The 16973-nt window shown below is 51.0% G+C and overlaps 1 protein-coding gene across 8 annotated transcripts in view; it reads right to left on the bottom strand.

Annotated features, from left to right (window-relative positions):
- Window positions 1-16973, bottom strand: part of ASAP2 (ArfGAP with SH3 domain, ankyrin repeat and PH domain 2) — a 166805-nt gene that overhangs the window by 105135 nt on the left and 44697 nt on the right. For 7 of the 8 annotated variants that reach the window (XM_045084889.1, XM_045084890.1, XM_045084891.1 and 4 more), the window contains one exon: window positions 2381-2453. The exons of the other annotated variant lie outside the window; for it this stretch is intronic. In XM_045084889.1, the coding sequence (XP_044940824.1) occupies window positions 2381-2453 (73 nt within the window). The remainder of the gene's footprint in view (window positions 1-2380; window positions 2454-16973) is intronic. 8 annotated transcript variants of the gene reach the window in all.

The raw sequence follows: 16973 nt of genomic DNA on the forward strand, positions 1-16973 counted from the left end.
GAGAGATCACAAGTAGGCAGAGAGACAGGCAGAGAGAGAGAGAGGAGGAAGCAGACTCCCTGCTGAGCAGAGAGCCCGATGCGGACTCGATCCCAGGACCCTGAGATCATGACCTGAGCCGAAGGCAGCGGCTTAACCCACTGAGTCACCCAAGCGCCCAGTCAGCTATTACTTTTTAAAAACTCTCCCCTTTTCTACTTTTCCCCAAATGATGGGTGCTATATTGGTCCCTCTCAGTCTATTTTCTGAGGCTCCTGATTTTTATTTTGCACTGTCCATTCACTCCTTTAACTCATGTCCCGGCAACACGGGGCATCACTAACCCTCTCCTCCTATGTGGGTAGCTTGCCATTTAGTAAATTTTAGTCTTTATTTCAACAATTACATATCCTTCTATTTCCATACCTTTTATTGGCTCTTTCCTGGTTCCAGTAACTAAATACCTCCCTTGCCTTTTGAAGGGTGTTAATCGTACACTCTTATTTGGAGTCCTGCCCTGAGTGCCCTACTAACTTAGTTTCCTCAACTGTGAGCTCTCTACCTTATTGCCTGGGGACCCGCCAAACGTTAGGCTATTCTTAATAGCATTTTTGAGACTGGGAAGTGTCTCATTTTGAGGAAGTCTGATTTAATAGGTTTTTTTTCTTTTTACACTATTGCCTTCTGTGTCCTTTCCAAGGAGCCTTGCCTGCCCCGTGTTGTAAAGATGTTCTTCAAGAAGCTTTACAGCTCTAGTTTTTATGTTTGAATCTACGATCCATTTCACAGCTCTGCTTGCGTAGGGTGGGAGAGAGGGCTGTACTTCCTTTGTTCTGATGGAAAGATCCAGTTGTTCCAGGACCATGTGCTAGAAACACCTTCTTCTCCCGGGTCTCTGCCTTGGCAACTGTGCTGACAGTCAGACAACTCTCAGTGAGGGTCTATTTCCAGACTCTGTCTTTTGTTCCACTCATCTCTTTGCTGACCCCCTGCTGGCAACACAGTCGAGACCACCACGGTCTCACAGGACCTGAAGTCAGATGGCCTAACTTCTCCAACTTGTCTCTGTCCCAAGATGACTTGGGACAGTCCAGGTCCTGTGTGTTTCTCATAAGTTCTGGAATCGGCTTATCAATTTCTCCTGCTGGAATTTTCATTAGGACTGGGGTGCACCTTGGGATCAATCTGGGGGAGAACAGACATTGTGACTCCGTCGAGTCCTCCATCCCACATACGTCATATACCTCGTATTTAGGTAATTCCTGCCAGTGGTGTTCTGTAGTTTTCAACATAGAGTGCCTGCATATCTTTTGTTAAACCTGTTCCTAAATATACTTGCCATTCTTGACTATTGTACCATCTTTGTAGCTGACACTTCCTACTGGCCTCTTGACAATCTTGGCTTGCACAGCCCTCCCCGGGGGAGGCAAACGCCGTTCCTGGAGCTGCTGCTCACAACAGCAAACCAGGGTGGGGGTGGGCACAAGAGGTACTTCCAGAGCCTTCTGTGCCCCTCCCTCCTTTTAACCACCTGCAGCATTCCCTGTCCTTCTACTCCAGTTGCTGCTGTCATCAAAGGGAACACCATGAGGGTGATCCTGTGGCCTGACAGCATCTGTGGGCACAGATCCCAGGCCCTGTCCTCCTCCCGGCCACCAGCCACGAGCAACGGGAGTGTCTCTGCCACACTCGGCAGCGCTGTGCTCTCCCACAAGCCAGCCCTGCTCTCTGCAGTCTGTCACCTGGTTCCACGGTCTCTGGGAGCTCTCACCACTGCTAGCCCTCCAAGGCGGTCACTGGCTTGTTTCTGAGAGACACAACATAGTCACTTCATGACTTAAAAAAAATTACTATCACCTGTAAGGTTCTGAGCAGGGGGCAGACCCGCCACATGTGTGCAGCCTGAAATCTTTAAGTCAGAAAAAAGTTTAAATTACTTCAAAAAGTTAATGGTGCTTGTATGTTAATCATCATCCCCAACAAGAAAGGCAAGCACTGGATGAGAGCAACGGAAGGGCCATTCTGACGTGATTAACACACACACCAAACAACGGAGGCAGCAATGAGGCCGGTGTCCTTGTCTACCACGTAGACAAAGCTGGTTCATGCAGGGCTGTGGTGGGAAATTCAGCCGCACTTCAGAGAACAGGAAGCAGCACGGGGGACCGTGGGAGGGTGGGGGGCGGGGGCGGGGGCGGCAGACGCAGCGCCATTCCAGAATTAGACAACTGACAAAACACACTTCTAAAAACGAAACATCCCAACTCAACTTTACAATTTGCATGACAGGAAAAAGAAGGTTTGGTTGATTATTCATTAATGGGGATCTCTATTAGGGCCTCAGTCACTGCTAACACCAGGATGTGCACAAAGAAACCCCTAGGAAAGAATGCATACTCACCCAGCCCAGAGACATTTATTGCTTTCACAGATTTCTTCATTTTGTAAAGAACCATCCGGTCCACATCCAAAGCCTAGAATATAGAGAAGTGGTATTAACACGTGTTTGAGGTTAGATCACGACTATGAGGGAATGGCCTTGTGACGGCCACTCTGGAGGCCCCGGTGAGCGGCTTCTGGGGGACACATCCTCAGTGTGGTGTGCCAATGGGGTCATCCCCAAAGCCATACCCTCCCAGGTGCCTGACCTACACCAAGCACGGAGCCACCTCTGCCCACGATGCGCACTGGCTGCTGGCCCCTACAGCTAGGAGTTTCACCTGGGACCGACTCCACCTCCACCCTGTCTCAGTCCTCCCTGGCACCAAGCATGGCTCTGATCTGTGCCCACCTGCCAGGTGTTCCTTCCCAAGAGAGGCGAAGGGCAGGGAGCAGGGGGAGGAGCAACGAGAGGGTGGTAAGGCAGATCTGCCGCCAGCGTGTTCCCACCCCAGCCAGACCACCCCACCCACAGGCAGCAGGGTCTGGGGGAAGGCAAACCCACTCCGGACTTGCAAAGACCCCGACAGGAATTTTTTGGGTTAGAAGGCAGGTTCTTAATCCTCTCCGAGCCCAGGCTTCCTTCCAGAACCAGGGCGTAACAAAACCTACTTTGCAAGGTTGAATGATTAATTGGACACACTGAAGTACTTAATATTCCTCTATTATACTCCGTTTAATATCACACTTTAAGAGATCAACCCCCACACAGTAGTAGCACATGGCACCTGGAGAGCCTCGCCCACAGGAAGCACAAGCAGTACCTGCTCAATGACCACGCAGATCAGGAATTCTAATTATAGCTCTGCTCTCACAAAAGTCACGGGGGGTAAAATGTCCTCTGAACCCAATTAAACACTGCAGAAGAACAATGCGTCACTCTTGGTTGTGACACGAGGAAGGGAGCATGTGTGAACTGGGAGAGTGACAGCTATCACAGGGTCACTATACAGAAACCAAGAACTGCACCAGCCCAACACCTGCTATGCAGTGACACTCAGTTAAGAACATCATTATTACTCGCCACGAGTTTTAATCATAAAGTTTCAATCACTGTCATCAGCAGAGCACACCACCTCAGCAGAGCCCCTCAGGTCCAGCCTTCCTGAATTGCCTTCACATACTTCTATTTTTAAGAGCGAGCACACAAGCCAGAGGGCGGCAAAGGCGAGGGAGAGAGAAAATCCCAAGTGGGCTCCGTGCCCAGAGTGAGCTTAACTCAGGCGCCCCAGATGAATCCCTTCTTGAATCCACTTTCAATATCAGCATGCTGAGTCCCATTCTAAAGCAGCAATGACTATTTTTTAAAGATTTTTATTTCTTTATTATTTTAGAGAGCGAGTGAGAGAGAGCGAGCGAGCGAGCACGGGGAGGGCAGAGGAGAGGGAGAGACAAATCTCAAGCAGACTCCCCCAACACTGAGCCGAAACCAGGAGTCCGCTGCTCACCCGGCCGAGGTGCCGAGGAGCCCCAGGAGAAGTTATGTTCTAAAAAGCATTATTGGGGAGGCACCTGGGTGGCTGAGTGGGTTAAGCCTCTGCCTTCAGCTCAGGTCATGATCCCAGGATCCTGGGATCGAGCCCCACATCGGGCTCTCTGCTCAGCGGGGAGCCTGCTTCCTCCTCTCTCTCTCTGCCTGCCTCTCTGCCTACTTGTGATCTCTGTCAAATAAATAAATAAAATCTTTTAAAAAAAATAAATAAAAATAAAGATAAAAAGCATTATTGGGGCCCCTGGCTGGCTCCACTGTAGCGCAGACAGCTCTGAATCGCAGTGTCGGGAGCTCACACCCCATGTTGGGCACAGAGTCTACTTGAAATTTTAAAAAAAGGTATTATTTGCTGACATACTATAGGAAGGTAGGTAAGGACTGACATAAGAAAGTCCAAACTTCCTGTAGGGAATAAGCTTTTATTTTCCTAGGCCATCTTTACTCTGTCCTTGGCCTTCCCTTGAGATGGGAAAAGGGATCTGGAGAGAGAAGAGAAGCCATGAAACTCACTGCGGAGCTCCTTCTCTGGAAGCGTCATCCACCTTCCCGCCCCAGGCCGCCGCCCAGCCATCAGGACCCTGCCCTGCGAGCGCCCACTGGCTGGGTTCTGCCAGTGACGGCGGGACCAGGAGTTGTTCAGGCCGCAAAAGAAACACTGGTTCCTGAAGCTCTGTCCACTGTGTGTCCGAGAGCACAACCCTCACAAAAACACAAGTTCAATGACTCATCAAAGCTCTGGAAGGTCCCAATCCCCAGGTGAAGGGCCATTACTGAAAGACAGATTTGATCGAATCAACATCTACTCCCCGGCTTGCAGAGAGTTTGGTCGGGAATTGCTAGAACAATCTCTGCCCTGCATTCAGGTAATGACACCTGCTCCTCCTCCTAAAGCCTCCCACAGGCAGCAGCAGACACCCCCACCAGCCCGGCTAGCCTCCACGGAAACGTACGTCAGCCAACATTCCGACCAAGCCCTTTCTGTGGCCCAGGGGGTATGAAGGGAGAAAACGGCGCTCGCGGAGGAGAGAGATGCACCGCACAAGTTCAAGGGGCCGTGCCCACCCAGGACGCTGCTGCTGTTTCTGGACATCCTCAGAACAAGGCCGCGATTCCACGGCGGCTTTGAAACGGCTTCGCGATCTGGCCTCACTGCTTCTCCAGCCCCATCTCCTGACCCCCTTCATTCCCCAACTGTACCCTAAGCTTCCGTCACAATGAGCTCCTGCAACTCCCCCCAACCTTCCTCCTCTTTACTTCTGAGCACTATGCACTCTCCTCCCTCCTCAGCATACTCTCCCTGCCTCCTCTTGACCCAGCGCCAATTCTGCAAGTTGATTTAGGGACATGCCCTCTTCCCGAAAGCCTTCTCGCACAGGTTGCTCACCCACTTCTCCTGTAGCATCCTGTGCTTAACTCAGTAGTTCAGCCCATAAAATTTACTGAGCACCTACTATGTGCTAAGTACTAATAAGCCAGGTGTTAAGAGCTACAAGGGTGAGCAAAACAGGGCAACGCCCATGCCTGCTGGGAATTCACAATCTAGCAAGATAATCCTCTAAATAAACACAAAGCCAGCAGTCCTGGACTGCCTTGTACTGGGCTGCTTTTCCATTTGTCCCACTCGCCACAAGACCTGTGCTGCCCACTGGGGTAACTACAAGGCACATGTGCCTAGCGAGCACGGACATATGGCCAGTGCCACACATTAAAATGATAATATTTTGGCCATATTAGGTTAAATGTTAATAAAATTAGCTTTTTGTATCTTTTTACTTTTTTTCAGTGGTCTCCTATAAGGGCCGGAACTTGCTCATGGCTGTGTCCTCAGTGCCCAGCAGAAAGCTGACATACCACAGGACCAAAAACAGCTCAGTGGTACCCCGAGACCAGAAAGCCAGGCAGGGACTCAAGAGGCTGACAAGGGTGTCTGGCTGATCCTGGAGACAATGGGCAGCTACCGAAGGTTTCCCAGCACAGAAGGGAGAGAGCTGTACCTTGAAGGTCATTCAGGCCCCAGCAGGAACAATGGACCTAAGCAGGCAGGAAGTGGATTCAGGGAAAGGATATCCAAGGGTGAAGGACCTGGCTGGGCCCCATGACTGGGAAGCCACATGGGATCGGTACAGGGCACCAGACACTCTGGAAAAGTCAGTTAGTAACAGGGAAACCTATTCTGCCTTCTCAAGGGATTTTGCTCTCCAGCCTCTGGCACTCTGAAAGATGACAGAGTAATCTTGTGCCCACAGGGGTTTGACTCAATTGTGCTGAGAAAAATGGGCACCAGAATCATTGTCTACCTCGGTGTGGAAGGCCGACCACAGACGAAATACGCTTCGGAACACCACTGAACTTGGCAAATTTCCTCCCACGTTATACTGTGAGGCACACTCCTCCCTGATCTCTTCCTGCATACAAGTCTTGTAAAAATAGGCCACCATATGGAATCTTCTAGCTCTGCTATTAAAGGGGCTGTGCTGTTTCCTGAACTCAGGAAGAGTGGATAAGCGGTAACTACTGCAGCTTTTCTAGGGGTCTGTTCAGAGCCTGGAAATAAAGGTGAGGTAGGCACAGAGGTAATTTTAAATTAAAACTGCAAGAGGGAAAGGCGATTACCTTCCCACCCGGAAACACACCCTTCATTATGGTGCATATTTACAGATAAATGAGATTAAACTTGGTCTGGAGAAGTTAGAATGATTAAGACCATAGTGCCAGAAAAAGTCTTCTGTCAATTACATACAAAAACATCCCTGAAATCCTAAAACAAAAAAACAACAAAACTTGAGAGCCTCAAGAAACCAAGGGTGTCTGTCTGTCATCAAGCTGAGATTCCTAGCAGACGGGGCACTCGCCCACCCCGTCCTCTCCCCAGATCTACCCAAGCTTAAAAGGAGGAAAAAGAGCCAGAGCCCCAGCCAGAATGTATGTATAAAAACCATAAACATGGGCCAAAACTGAATGGCCAACACAGACCTCTGCGGGAACAGAGCAACAGCTCAAGTCCAGCCAAACCACATTAATTCTGAGGCTCTACGCCACAGCCAACCTGCAGTTTATAAAACGAGCTTCCCAGAGTAAATTTATCACATAAACAAGACTGCAGAGATGTGTCTCAGAAGTTATAGAGGAAAATAAACAACTGTTTCCAACCACTCCAAAAGCATCTCTTTTGATCCCTGAGCCACTGCACACAGGGCCCCGGGTCTGATTTATCTGGGCAAGCAGCGCCCTGCAGGCCCGGGGGCTCATCCACGACCACAGCTCCTGGGAGGGCTGCAGCTGGCAAAAGGAATGTGCCCCTGAGACCCACAGGGCATGAGATCCCCGACTCGCTCCTTCCCTCCTCAGGCCTGTGCTGTCCAGTAGGGTAGCCCCTAGCCCCATAGGAACATGGAGAATACAATTAATTAAAATGTAGTAAAATAAAAAAATCCAGCTCCTCACGTCTCCCCGCCTTTCTCAAGAGCTGCAGCCCCACATAACACCGTTTCTAAAGGCGCCAGCCCCTCTATGCGCTTCCTCTGCACCTGCAGACCCGTGTGTGCCATCCTCACAGGCGGTCCTGTAAGTCACTGGTGTCATCTGGGGGGTCCTCTCCTCTCCCCCACCCTGCCCTGGGCTCGGCCCAGAGGTGACCATGGGACACACCTGTCTCCCTTGAGAGGCTGAAGTTACTCTGTGTTCCCAGAGTCCATGGGGACGTCCACCCTGGCACGGAGGCTCCCTGCCTCCTCATGCTGGATGGCAGGGGCCAGACCCACAGTGTCTGAGGAGCTGAGCCGGGAGCGGGTGGGCCCCTGCGGCGGGCTGCGTTTTGTAGGGCCGCGAGCTGAGGAATTGCACAGATGGATGTTTCCAACCCACACGACCATGAGTTGAAGGGGAGTAGCGCTTTGAACCTCACTGCAGGAATCTTCCCAGAACGAACTCCCTGATTCTGATGAGCAGACCAGCGTTACCGAAAACCTGTACTGCATCCAGTGTTATATTTTGAACTTGGTTAAAGTTATGGAAATTTATTTTCTCTCTTATTAATACAAGTATCTATATAATATGATATAATATGTTCCATTTTGTCTCCAGGCCTGCAAAGCCTAAAATACTCACTGTCGGGCCCTTTACAAAGTCTGTTGACCCTGGCCCCAAGGATTCACACAGAGGTTTCTCTAATCCTGGCAGCCAGCCCAGTATCCTCTTGGCATAGCACCGGTTTGGCCGCCAGTAGTTCGAGCCAGCAAGGGTGGGGTGGGGTTGGCTTCCTCCTTGGAACCCAAAGATGCTGCCTGGAGGAAAAGAAAATGGCAGACCACAGGTCCCCCCCCCCGACCCCCCCAACGGTGGGCCGCCTGGGAGTCCTGTTCCACTCTCCTGTCCCAGCTCCTCTCCCTCGCTCCTTTTATGAAAGGCTAACCTGAGAGGCAATATTTTTGAAAGACACAGACCAAATGACAAAACAAAGCAACACTCAGATCTGTTGGCTTTGCCCAAGGATGGCTTTGCCAAGGAAGAGCCAGACAGACATTTAGATGGCAGCTCTGCCTCATCGCACGTTTCACTTCACCTTTAAAGTAACACAAAACATTAATGACAGCGTCAAACATTTCCAGAAGCCTTCTGGGATGCACAGAAATGCACTGTGGCCTATAGGCTCAGTTTAAGGCCAGACCAATAATGGATCGACTTCCTTCTGGGAATAAAGCAGAGGCCTGGAGAACAGCAGGTGTCACAGAGAATCACGATCAAATAAATATGCAAACTAAATCAGCCGTGTGAGACACATATGCGTCAGGACACACTGGAAGGGCACACTTGGTGTTCTTCAATAAGACTGAGGGTACTCCTAGTACATACACATCTGCACCAGAAGACAAGGGGGTTCGTGGCACTCTTGCAAACAGCTGAAAACTGGACCAACCCAAATGGATGAAATGTTACATGGACACAGACAAACATTACCCACTCAGAACATAAAGGAATTTCACAAAAATGGTAAGCAAAAGCAGCAATTTGCAGAAGTCTACATGCAGTATACTACCACAGAAGTTTAAAGGGATAGGAAAAGCTGGATTATACGGTTTATGTTTAGGGATGAATAATGTTGCTGATAAAACTACAAACAGAAGCGAGGAGAGGTCTATCACATGGCGGGGCATGGCTGGGCATGGCTGGGCACGGTTGGGCACGGCGGGGCGCGCAACCACCCTGAGGGTGTTGACAGAAAGGCGGGCGGGGAGTGCTCTCTGAATGCTGACCGTGACCAGGACGGCTGGATGAGGGTCTGTTCGTAATCGCTCTTTAACCATAGTATATTTCCTTACGTGTGTGTGTGTGTAATTTGCTAACTTGAATAAAAATAAACTTAAAGTCTTCTTTATGGAAAAGAAATTAAGATCAACCAGAGTTTGGGGGTAGAGCCAGAAAGGCTGCCAAAATGAAATTGCCTCACAGGGGTAATTCATGAGCTCAGCATTTTGGTCACACACCATGAGTGAAAGGAACTTAGAGATCCCCTAGTCCTGTTTCCAAGACATCTGAGAGCAGAGGACACAAATCAGTAAGCTGGAGACAGAGGTGAAGACAGTCATCAAGTCTGCCAATTCCTAAAGCAGCCAGCTCTTGAGAGGACAGGCAAACAAGATACATTTCTTTCATTTTCCTCCAACACGTTTTTACTCCTCAGAATGTCTCAAATTCTGTGTGTTTCTGCCAGAACCAGGTTGGTAGCTCAGTGGGCATCTATTCAGAGGGCAGCCAGCCCCCTGACCCCAATCGTCAACTAGACCTTGACTATGTCCTCAATCACATACGCGAAACAGTGCATCCAAACCTGGGGCTGGGGTTGGGGCGGGGATCATCAGGGAAGGGGGCAGCGGCACACACCCAGCCTGTGGGCATGTGGCTGACCCTGACCCACGTGGGTATACAGGGCACAGAGAATGCAAAACAATAAGGCAGCTTCCAAAGGCCAAAATGCAACAGACCCTTCTCAAAATACCATCTTGGGAAAGCAGGAGGGTATAAGGTGATTTACTGAACCAACTGAACACACACACCACACACACACACACACACAATTGTAACCAAGAAATAAACTGTTATAAACTAGAGGACAAGCAAGTGTTGTATCATACACACAAACTGTGTATATAAAGATATAAAAAATAAATAATTTTTGTAATAATTTTTGTTGTCTCAGAAAGTAGGGAGGGCGTTTTGGATTTTTCTACTTTTAAATTATCATCAACATGAGTACATTATACTTGAAATTTTTTAAATTAAGGAAAACAAAGTTCTTCAATATCCTGTATCATTACCTTTTATAGTTATTTTCAGATCAAGTAGGATATTGAGGATTTGAGCATAAAAATGTGCCAAAGAATCTGATTAAACAATAAAGGAAAATACTCAAAATGGCATCTTTCCATATATAAAAATGTACACAGAAAAAATATCCTGGAAGACACACGAATTTGGCACAGGGGTTCCATAAGGAGACAGAAAAGACCAAGAAGGAAGACTTCATTTTTTGGTACTGTTGGAAATATTTACTACAAAGATCTATTTGTGTGTGCTCTATGGCTGGCGATAGCTAATGGAAGATCACCAGCTCTCTGGAGTAAAAGGCCTGTAACCCGGCCTGACTGGCTGAGAGCAGCAGAAGCTGCACCCAGGAAGCAAAGACCCCATAAAAACACAAAAATCTCTGACGCCCCAGGGCAGATAAAAGAAATACCAATCAAAAGAACAAAGGCACTGGGGGGGTGGGTAAGGCTGAGGTTTGAACTACAAAACAGGGCACCTGGTTGGCTCAGTTGGTAAAGGATGTGACTCTTGATCTGGGGGTCGTGAGTTTGAGCCCCACGGTGGGTGTGGAGATTATAAATAAATAAACTTAAAAAAAAAAAAAAGAAATACAGAACAAAACTGGTGTCACCAAGCTGCACCCTGTCTTGGCAGCTGAAGGCACCGTTGCCTGCTCTGGTCTTCCGGAAAGTAAGCTTGCCAGAGCAGCAAAGGGCTTTACCAGAGCCGTTCCTATCCTTCCGCCTCCTGCCCAACTGCAGAAACACAGCCCTGTGGCCTCCCTCCTTTCCACACAAGTTATTTCCACAAAGACGTACTCAGCAGGACTTCCCCAAATGCCCAACCAAGCGGAGTAACCACACAAATGACGGGGCATTCGCACGGTTAGATTCTGGGCCGTTGTTAACCATGATCAAAGTGGACTGTGTCACACTACATGGAAACATTCGGTGGAAAAAGAACACAAACTATGTGAAAATGCCATGTTAAGCAAGGAGAGCCTCGAGGCTCGTCAAGCTTGAAGAACCAAGCCTCCACGGGGACTCCCATGAGCCCTACCACTGGAGACGTCAGGCAGGAACTCAGGCTTTTCTAGTTCACTCTCTCAGAGAAACGGAACCAGGGGATAATGAATTCTAGCTTTATAAAAATGCTTCACATCCTGATTTCTACTTCGGGAGAAAGAGCTTCTGAGAGATCTGGGGGAGTTGAAGAGAGAAAGGAGAATTTTGCCAAGATGGCTACAATACCCCAGCAGCAAAGAGGGGCACCCCTGCTCTCTGTGGCCCTGGTGCCCCGTTCCCAGAGGAGGGCCTGGCCTGTAGTCCCCCGACACCTCCCACACTGCACTACTCAGCTCTGCTCCCAGGACTGACTGCAGAGCCCAGAGGCAAGCAGGAAACGGGCCCTCTCAGGGGAACAATCACAAAGGAAACAGGGGACATCACACTGGAAAGTGCTCGCACAGCCCTGAAAGAAGCAGGAAGGGAAGGGGTGAGGCCATGCACAGGGCCAGGCGCTGGAGGCCTGGTGACACAAAGGCAGCTGGAGAGGCTGGGAAGGTGACCTTCAGTCGGGAGTGAGGTCAGCCTTCCACATCTGTCCCAGTTCCAGAAGACAATGTAATCGCGAGCCAGGCTGATTTCCCCAGGAAACCGGGATCCAGCCATAGGAACACTTCAGTAACACAAACAGAAGAGAGGAGACGTGAGAGCTGTTTTCTCCGAGCCCCAAGTGCAGGCAGGGAATACTAAGCAGGACTTTGCTTCCAGGGGCTCTGGAGGTCCGCCCAGAAACCATCGTTCCTGCTCCCTCTGTGGGTTCTGTCCCCGGCCTCGTGCCTTCTAGCCTACTGGCTCTACCATGCCAACCACGCCCTCGACAGGGGACTTTCTGCTGTCAACTCACTGCCACATTTGGCCTTTATGCATTCTTCCAGAAAGTACCTCTTATAACGGGAGCTACACTTTGGGTGATACCCACACTGGAAAGGGGAAAAACCATCACTGCATTCAGGCCTGCTCGTTCCCTCTCACCACGCACACCCCCAACTCTACCATGTCACCGCCAGGGAGACACCAAAAGGAAATGAATCCCACAGAACGTGACCTCAGTTCTGGTCCCTCTGGGCTGGACCCTTTAGATTAGTGCAGTGGCTACAAGTCACTGGTTTTTTTAACCAAACAGATGGGCTTCTAAACCAGACTCCACATAAGGGCAGCATGAGCTCAGAAAAATAGCCTCCCCTCCCTGACCTCAGTTTTGTCATCTTGAACTTGGGAGTGCCACTGCTGGCTTCTTAGGGTAAGATCATCAACTTGCACAGTGTCTGGGACACTGGGGGCACTCCATCATCGACAGCTTCCACAGGGGCCCTCTGGGTCTCCAAGGGGCCACCTGCCGAGTAAGCGGGGCTGCTCTCCGGGCACACCATCACCCCAGTACTGTTGCAATTGGTAAGAAAAATATTTCCAGGCCTGATAATGGTTATGGTAACACGGGAAAAAAACGGAGAAAAAAAATACCTTTGTAGCTCATGCCAGCCTTTCACTTGCATTAATGAGGTTTCCCAGCCCCCATCAACATTTAAATTCTTCAAAACATTTCCTGATGTGTTTCCAGTTCCCCAAAGGGGTGACATGGGCAGGGGCAGAGCCACACAGCAAGTGACAGAGCAGGGCGCTTTGGGCCATCTTGGTGGGGGAGTCACTGGGGTCCCCTCTGGACTTTCACACACAGGGTCTAATGGGGCAGAATGGAACCCTGGGAACCAGATGGGCAGCTGTGGTCAGCCTGCCCCCGGCTCCCCGATTCTGCAGATTCCTTGGGAACCCCACTTACAAAGCAAGGCCTCCAGGCAGGCCTGCCCTCTCGCACCTGTGTGACACGTGCGTCGGTCCAGCACAGTCCACGCTGTGTCCCCTCTCCCCCCACACTGAAATGAGGGGGTGGCCCTGGATGGTCTCCAGGCCCCAGGGGTATTGGCAGAAACAAAGTGACTCAGGTAAAGTCATTGGCAGTTGAGAGAAAAGCCTTCCAGTTCCAAAGACAGCAGCAGCCACGTGGTCTCGAGAGGGAAGTTGAGGCCCGAGAAGCCTGGAGCATTCCACATCCCACGGCCACACAGAGCCTCCACTACCTCACCCAGCATCTGCGGCATCTGCGAAACCACCACCCGTCTCCCCAGCTCAAGATAAAAGAAACTGACTCAAAGAGCTGGACGTGCCCAGAGCTGTTTATTTGGCTTTGAACGAAAGAAAGGCCAGCAGACCGAGGAGCAAGCGTCCATCCCCGCGCAGCCCCGCCCCCGTCCACCCTCCCGCCACAGCTTCTAAGCGCTCAGGGACCAGAGCCAGGAGGAGCGCAGGGCCCCTCTGGACTTCCACGGCTATCTCGCCTGATGTTGGGGGTAAGTCATCCCCTCGTCCCCTGTCCCTCAGGCTTCCTTTAAGCCCCTTTCCTAGTCCAGGGCTAAAAGCACTCGAGGCTGCTCCTCCCGTGCCCGGGATGCCATCTGCTCCTGGTCCGCGAGAATGGGGTCTCCTAGCCCGAAGGACTGCCCAGCTCCCATGAGCCCCCCGTGCTGCATCTGACGTTCACCAGGAGGCGCAGGCGAACCCACCGAGACCACCTGACGTGAGCAACTGTGTGGTTTCAGGACCTTCCCACGGGCCAGGGCGCCAGGGGAGTGGACAGCAGGCAGGGGGTGGTGCTGGTGGTGGGCCGTCTGCCGCCATTCGCCTGTGTCCAGGTTGCACACTCACTCTTGGGCTTTAAGGGGAAGACGAATGACCACTGTCTTTAATCTCGTCATGTCTTGATCCTCCACTTCTCAGTTCCTGTTTCTCATCCAGACAACCTGGCCCCTCTGCCCTACCATGGAATGGGAAGGAGGGAGGAGGAGGGAAACCCAGAATGAGGAAGGGAGAAGGAAGGAAGGAACCCCCAGGCTCGTGCAGGCCCCAAAGGGCGCGCCATACACACAAAGCCAGCCCCTAAATTTCTTCCAGAAAGGAGGGAAAGTGTGCAAGAGGCTGACACACTCACGAGACCTCTTGTGCCCCTTCCCCTACTCAGACACACAGACATCACAGCGCCTTCCCTGGATCCACAGCTCCCTGCCCCCAAGTCTGTCGTCTCCAGGAGCTAACCTTTAGTTTCTGTAATACAAGAAGTGCAGTGAGGGGAAAGAGAGAAGCTGCGCAGGAGCCACCAGGCATTCTTCCTGCCCCCAGACAGCAGACTCTGCGCCCCGTTTCATCCTTCTCACCCAGGCTTACCATGAGAGCCAGCGGTGCAGCAAAGAGAAGAGACCTTGGGCTCAAGAGACACAGGCCTGGGCCTTAGTTCCCACAACTCCACACACAGGTTCCTTGACCTCCTGGCCCCAGTGTCCATATCCCTAAAATGGGGAAATTAACACCCATTTGATATGGACCTTGTGACGCTCACACGCTAGGTATGAGCACAGCCCCGGCCACAGGCAAGCATCTGGGCTAACGCGAGGACACTGCCGTGCCCCCACCCCAAGAGACAGCCCAGCACAGCAGGCAGGTTGCCTAGTTAGTAACTGGCTCTAGGGCAGGACAGGTGCACCAGGGACCCGAGTCTTGCTCTAGCTCTCCTCCAGCTGTCCCCCTCACCACATATGGTAAAGGCCAAAGGCCAAAAGGGCCATACTACAGGGAACCCACGGCTCCCCCTCCTAGACCGCACTAGGAACACCCAGCACCCCTCCACCCCCTATACCAGCAGACTGAGTCTGGTGGGCTTCTTCCCTGAACTTTCTTTCCCCAGATGCATTTAACCCCAGGCCCAAAGGGTAGGGAGAAGGTGGACAGAGCTTGGACAGGAGGTGTGAGCAGGTAAAGTCTGCCCAGAGACCCTGCTTTTTAAGTGGGATTCCCTATACCAAGGAGTCTACAGGGTGGGGGAGCAGGGGACAGGTTGACGTGTGTTCCCCTTGCTCCTAGAACTGGGGTCCCCCACTCTGCTCTGCTTGACCCTAGGACTATGCAGAACCCTCCAGGGCCCAGGTGTGAGAGCTGAGAAGAAGGTGTGGAGAAGTTCAGTAATCCACTTCCAGCCTCAAACACGGCAGGGCTGCCTGGCCGGCGTATGTGACTAGCATCACCAGCGTTCATGTAAAAGATGCCCCAGCTGGAAACACAGATGCCAACACGGGGTCCTCCTGCCTGGAAGGACAGGAGTCGACACAATGGTGCTGCACTGTGAGCGGCGTGCTGGCCTCAAGAGTGCGGGGGGTTCTGAGAACCGCTGGGGAGCAGCGTGGGGGTGGCGAGAAGGGCCCATCAGAGATGGCCACAGCCTCATTCCTTCTTCTGCCCTCTGAGTAACTGTCCTCACCCAGGAAGCAGGAGCAAAAGATGGGACCGAAATTCGGGAAAGGCCAGCTTAGGAGGAGCCCAGAGAGCATGGCCAGCTGGCCGGAAGGACAGGTCACAGAGCCAAACAAGGCAGCAGGGGTGAGGCCAGGAATAGGGGGAAGAGAGGACAAAGGCAGGGCTGGGTCGCTGTCACTGAGGAGCAGTGGGAGAGGACGGGACACGCAGCAAAAGGCATGAATGGCTCTTGGCTAAGGCAGCTCAGAACCTTATTGGGCTTCTGTGGGTTACTAAAGGCTGTTAATTTTCGGGATTTGGGGATGTGAGCATTTCTCCCCCAGGAAGGGCTTCAGACCATTCGTCTTCTTTATGTGGTCTCCATCCAAAGAAAAGAAAATTCGAAACCCCGGCTGATAAAACAGGAAGGAAAGAAATGGTGTGGCTTCCCTGAGCCACCATACTGAGGGGTGGCTGCCCTCCCGGCCACATGCTGGAAGCAGACAGGACCAGATCCCAGGGCCACAGTCATCACGCTTCCCTACCACGGAGACACAAGGCCCTGGTGCACCCTGTGCTTCCTAGGGAACCCCACAATGCTGAGTCCGAAAAACAGACACTGCACATAATGGTGCTACTGGTTTAGGGTGAAGGAGGAGAGGAACAAAGATAAAGACAGAAGACGTACAAGTAAGGATTGCCCAGGTTTCTCCAGAGTGCTCTCGGCCTTGAAGCTAACGTGCAAAGTATTTATTTCCTGACCCTTGAGAAAGTAAATACACAGATTACCCGCTAATCCTCCTGAAAGCTAGGGACCCGGCAGTAGCCTAGGGAAGAGAGAGCAGCGTGATGGGTTCTGCTGCCATAAGCCATATGGCCCAGGGGCACGAAAGGCTTCCATTTATTAGCAACAGAGAATGCCCTGGATTGTAGGGATAAGGGCCTGGGTGTGGTAGGGAGGCCAAGACCACTGGACCCCACCCGAGCTGTGTCACCCCTTATATTTGGCCTATAACCAGTGATTTCTCCAAAGTTCCAGATGTAAAATTGTATGAAACTGCTCTTCTCACGACACTGCTTCCCAAGAGCAAGTACAATTATGTTCCAATACATGTGATATAAAAGTCAACTTTCCAGATGAAATGAAAAATCCTGCTTTCAAGTGTCATTAAAACCAATTAATGAGTAACTATTAATATTATGAAGAATCCTATCCCATATGTAAAAGCAAACATTCGGTCACGACAAAAAAGTAATTTTCAACAATTTTTTAAAATTCCACTGCATTTCTCTGGCGTGGATTTCTCAGACAGAAGGGAAGAACAGCCAAGCATCCGTGGGGACCGCTCAGCCACACACAGGACCATTTTTTTTTAAATTTATTTTTATTTATTTATCAGAGAGAGAGAGAGCGCACA

This window comes from Mustela putorius, unplaced genomic scaffold, assembly GCF_011764305.1.
Source record: "Mustela putorius furo isolate JIRA1106 unplaced genomic scaffold, ASM1176430v1.1 tig00000813_pilon_pilon_pilon, whole genome shotgun sequence".
NCBI lineage: Eukaryota > Metazoa > Chordata > Mammalia > Carnivora > Mustelidae > Mustela > Mustela putorius.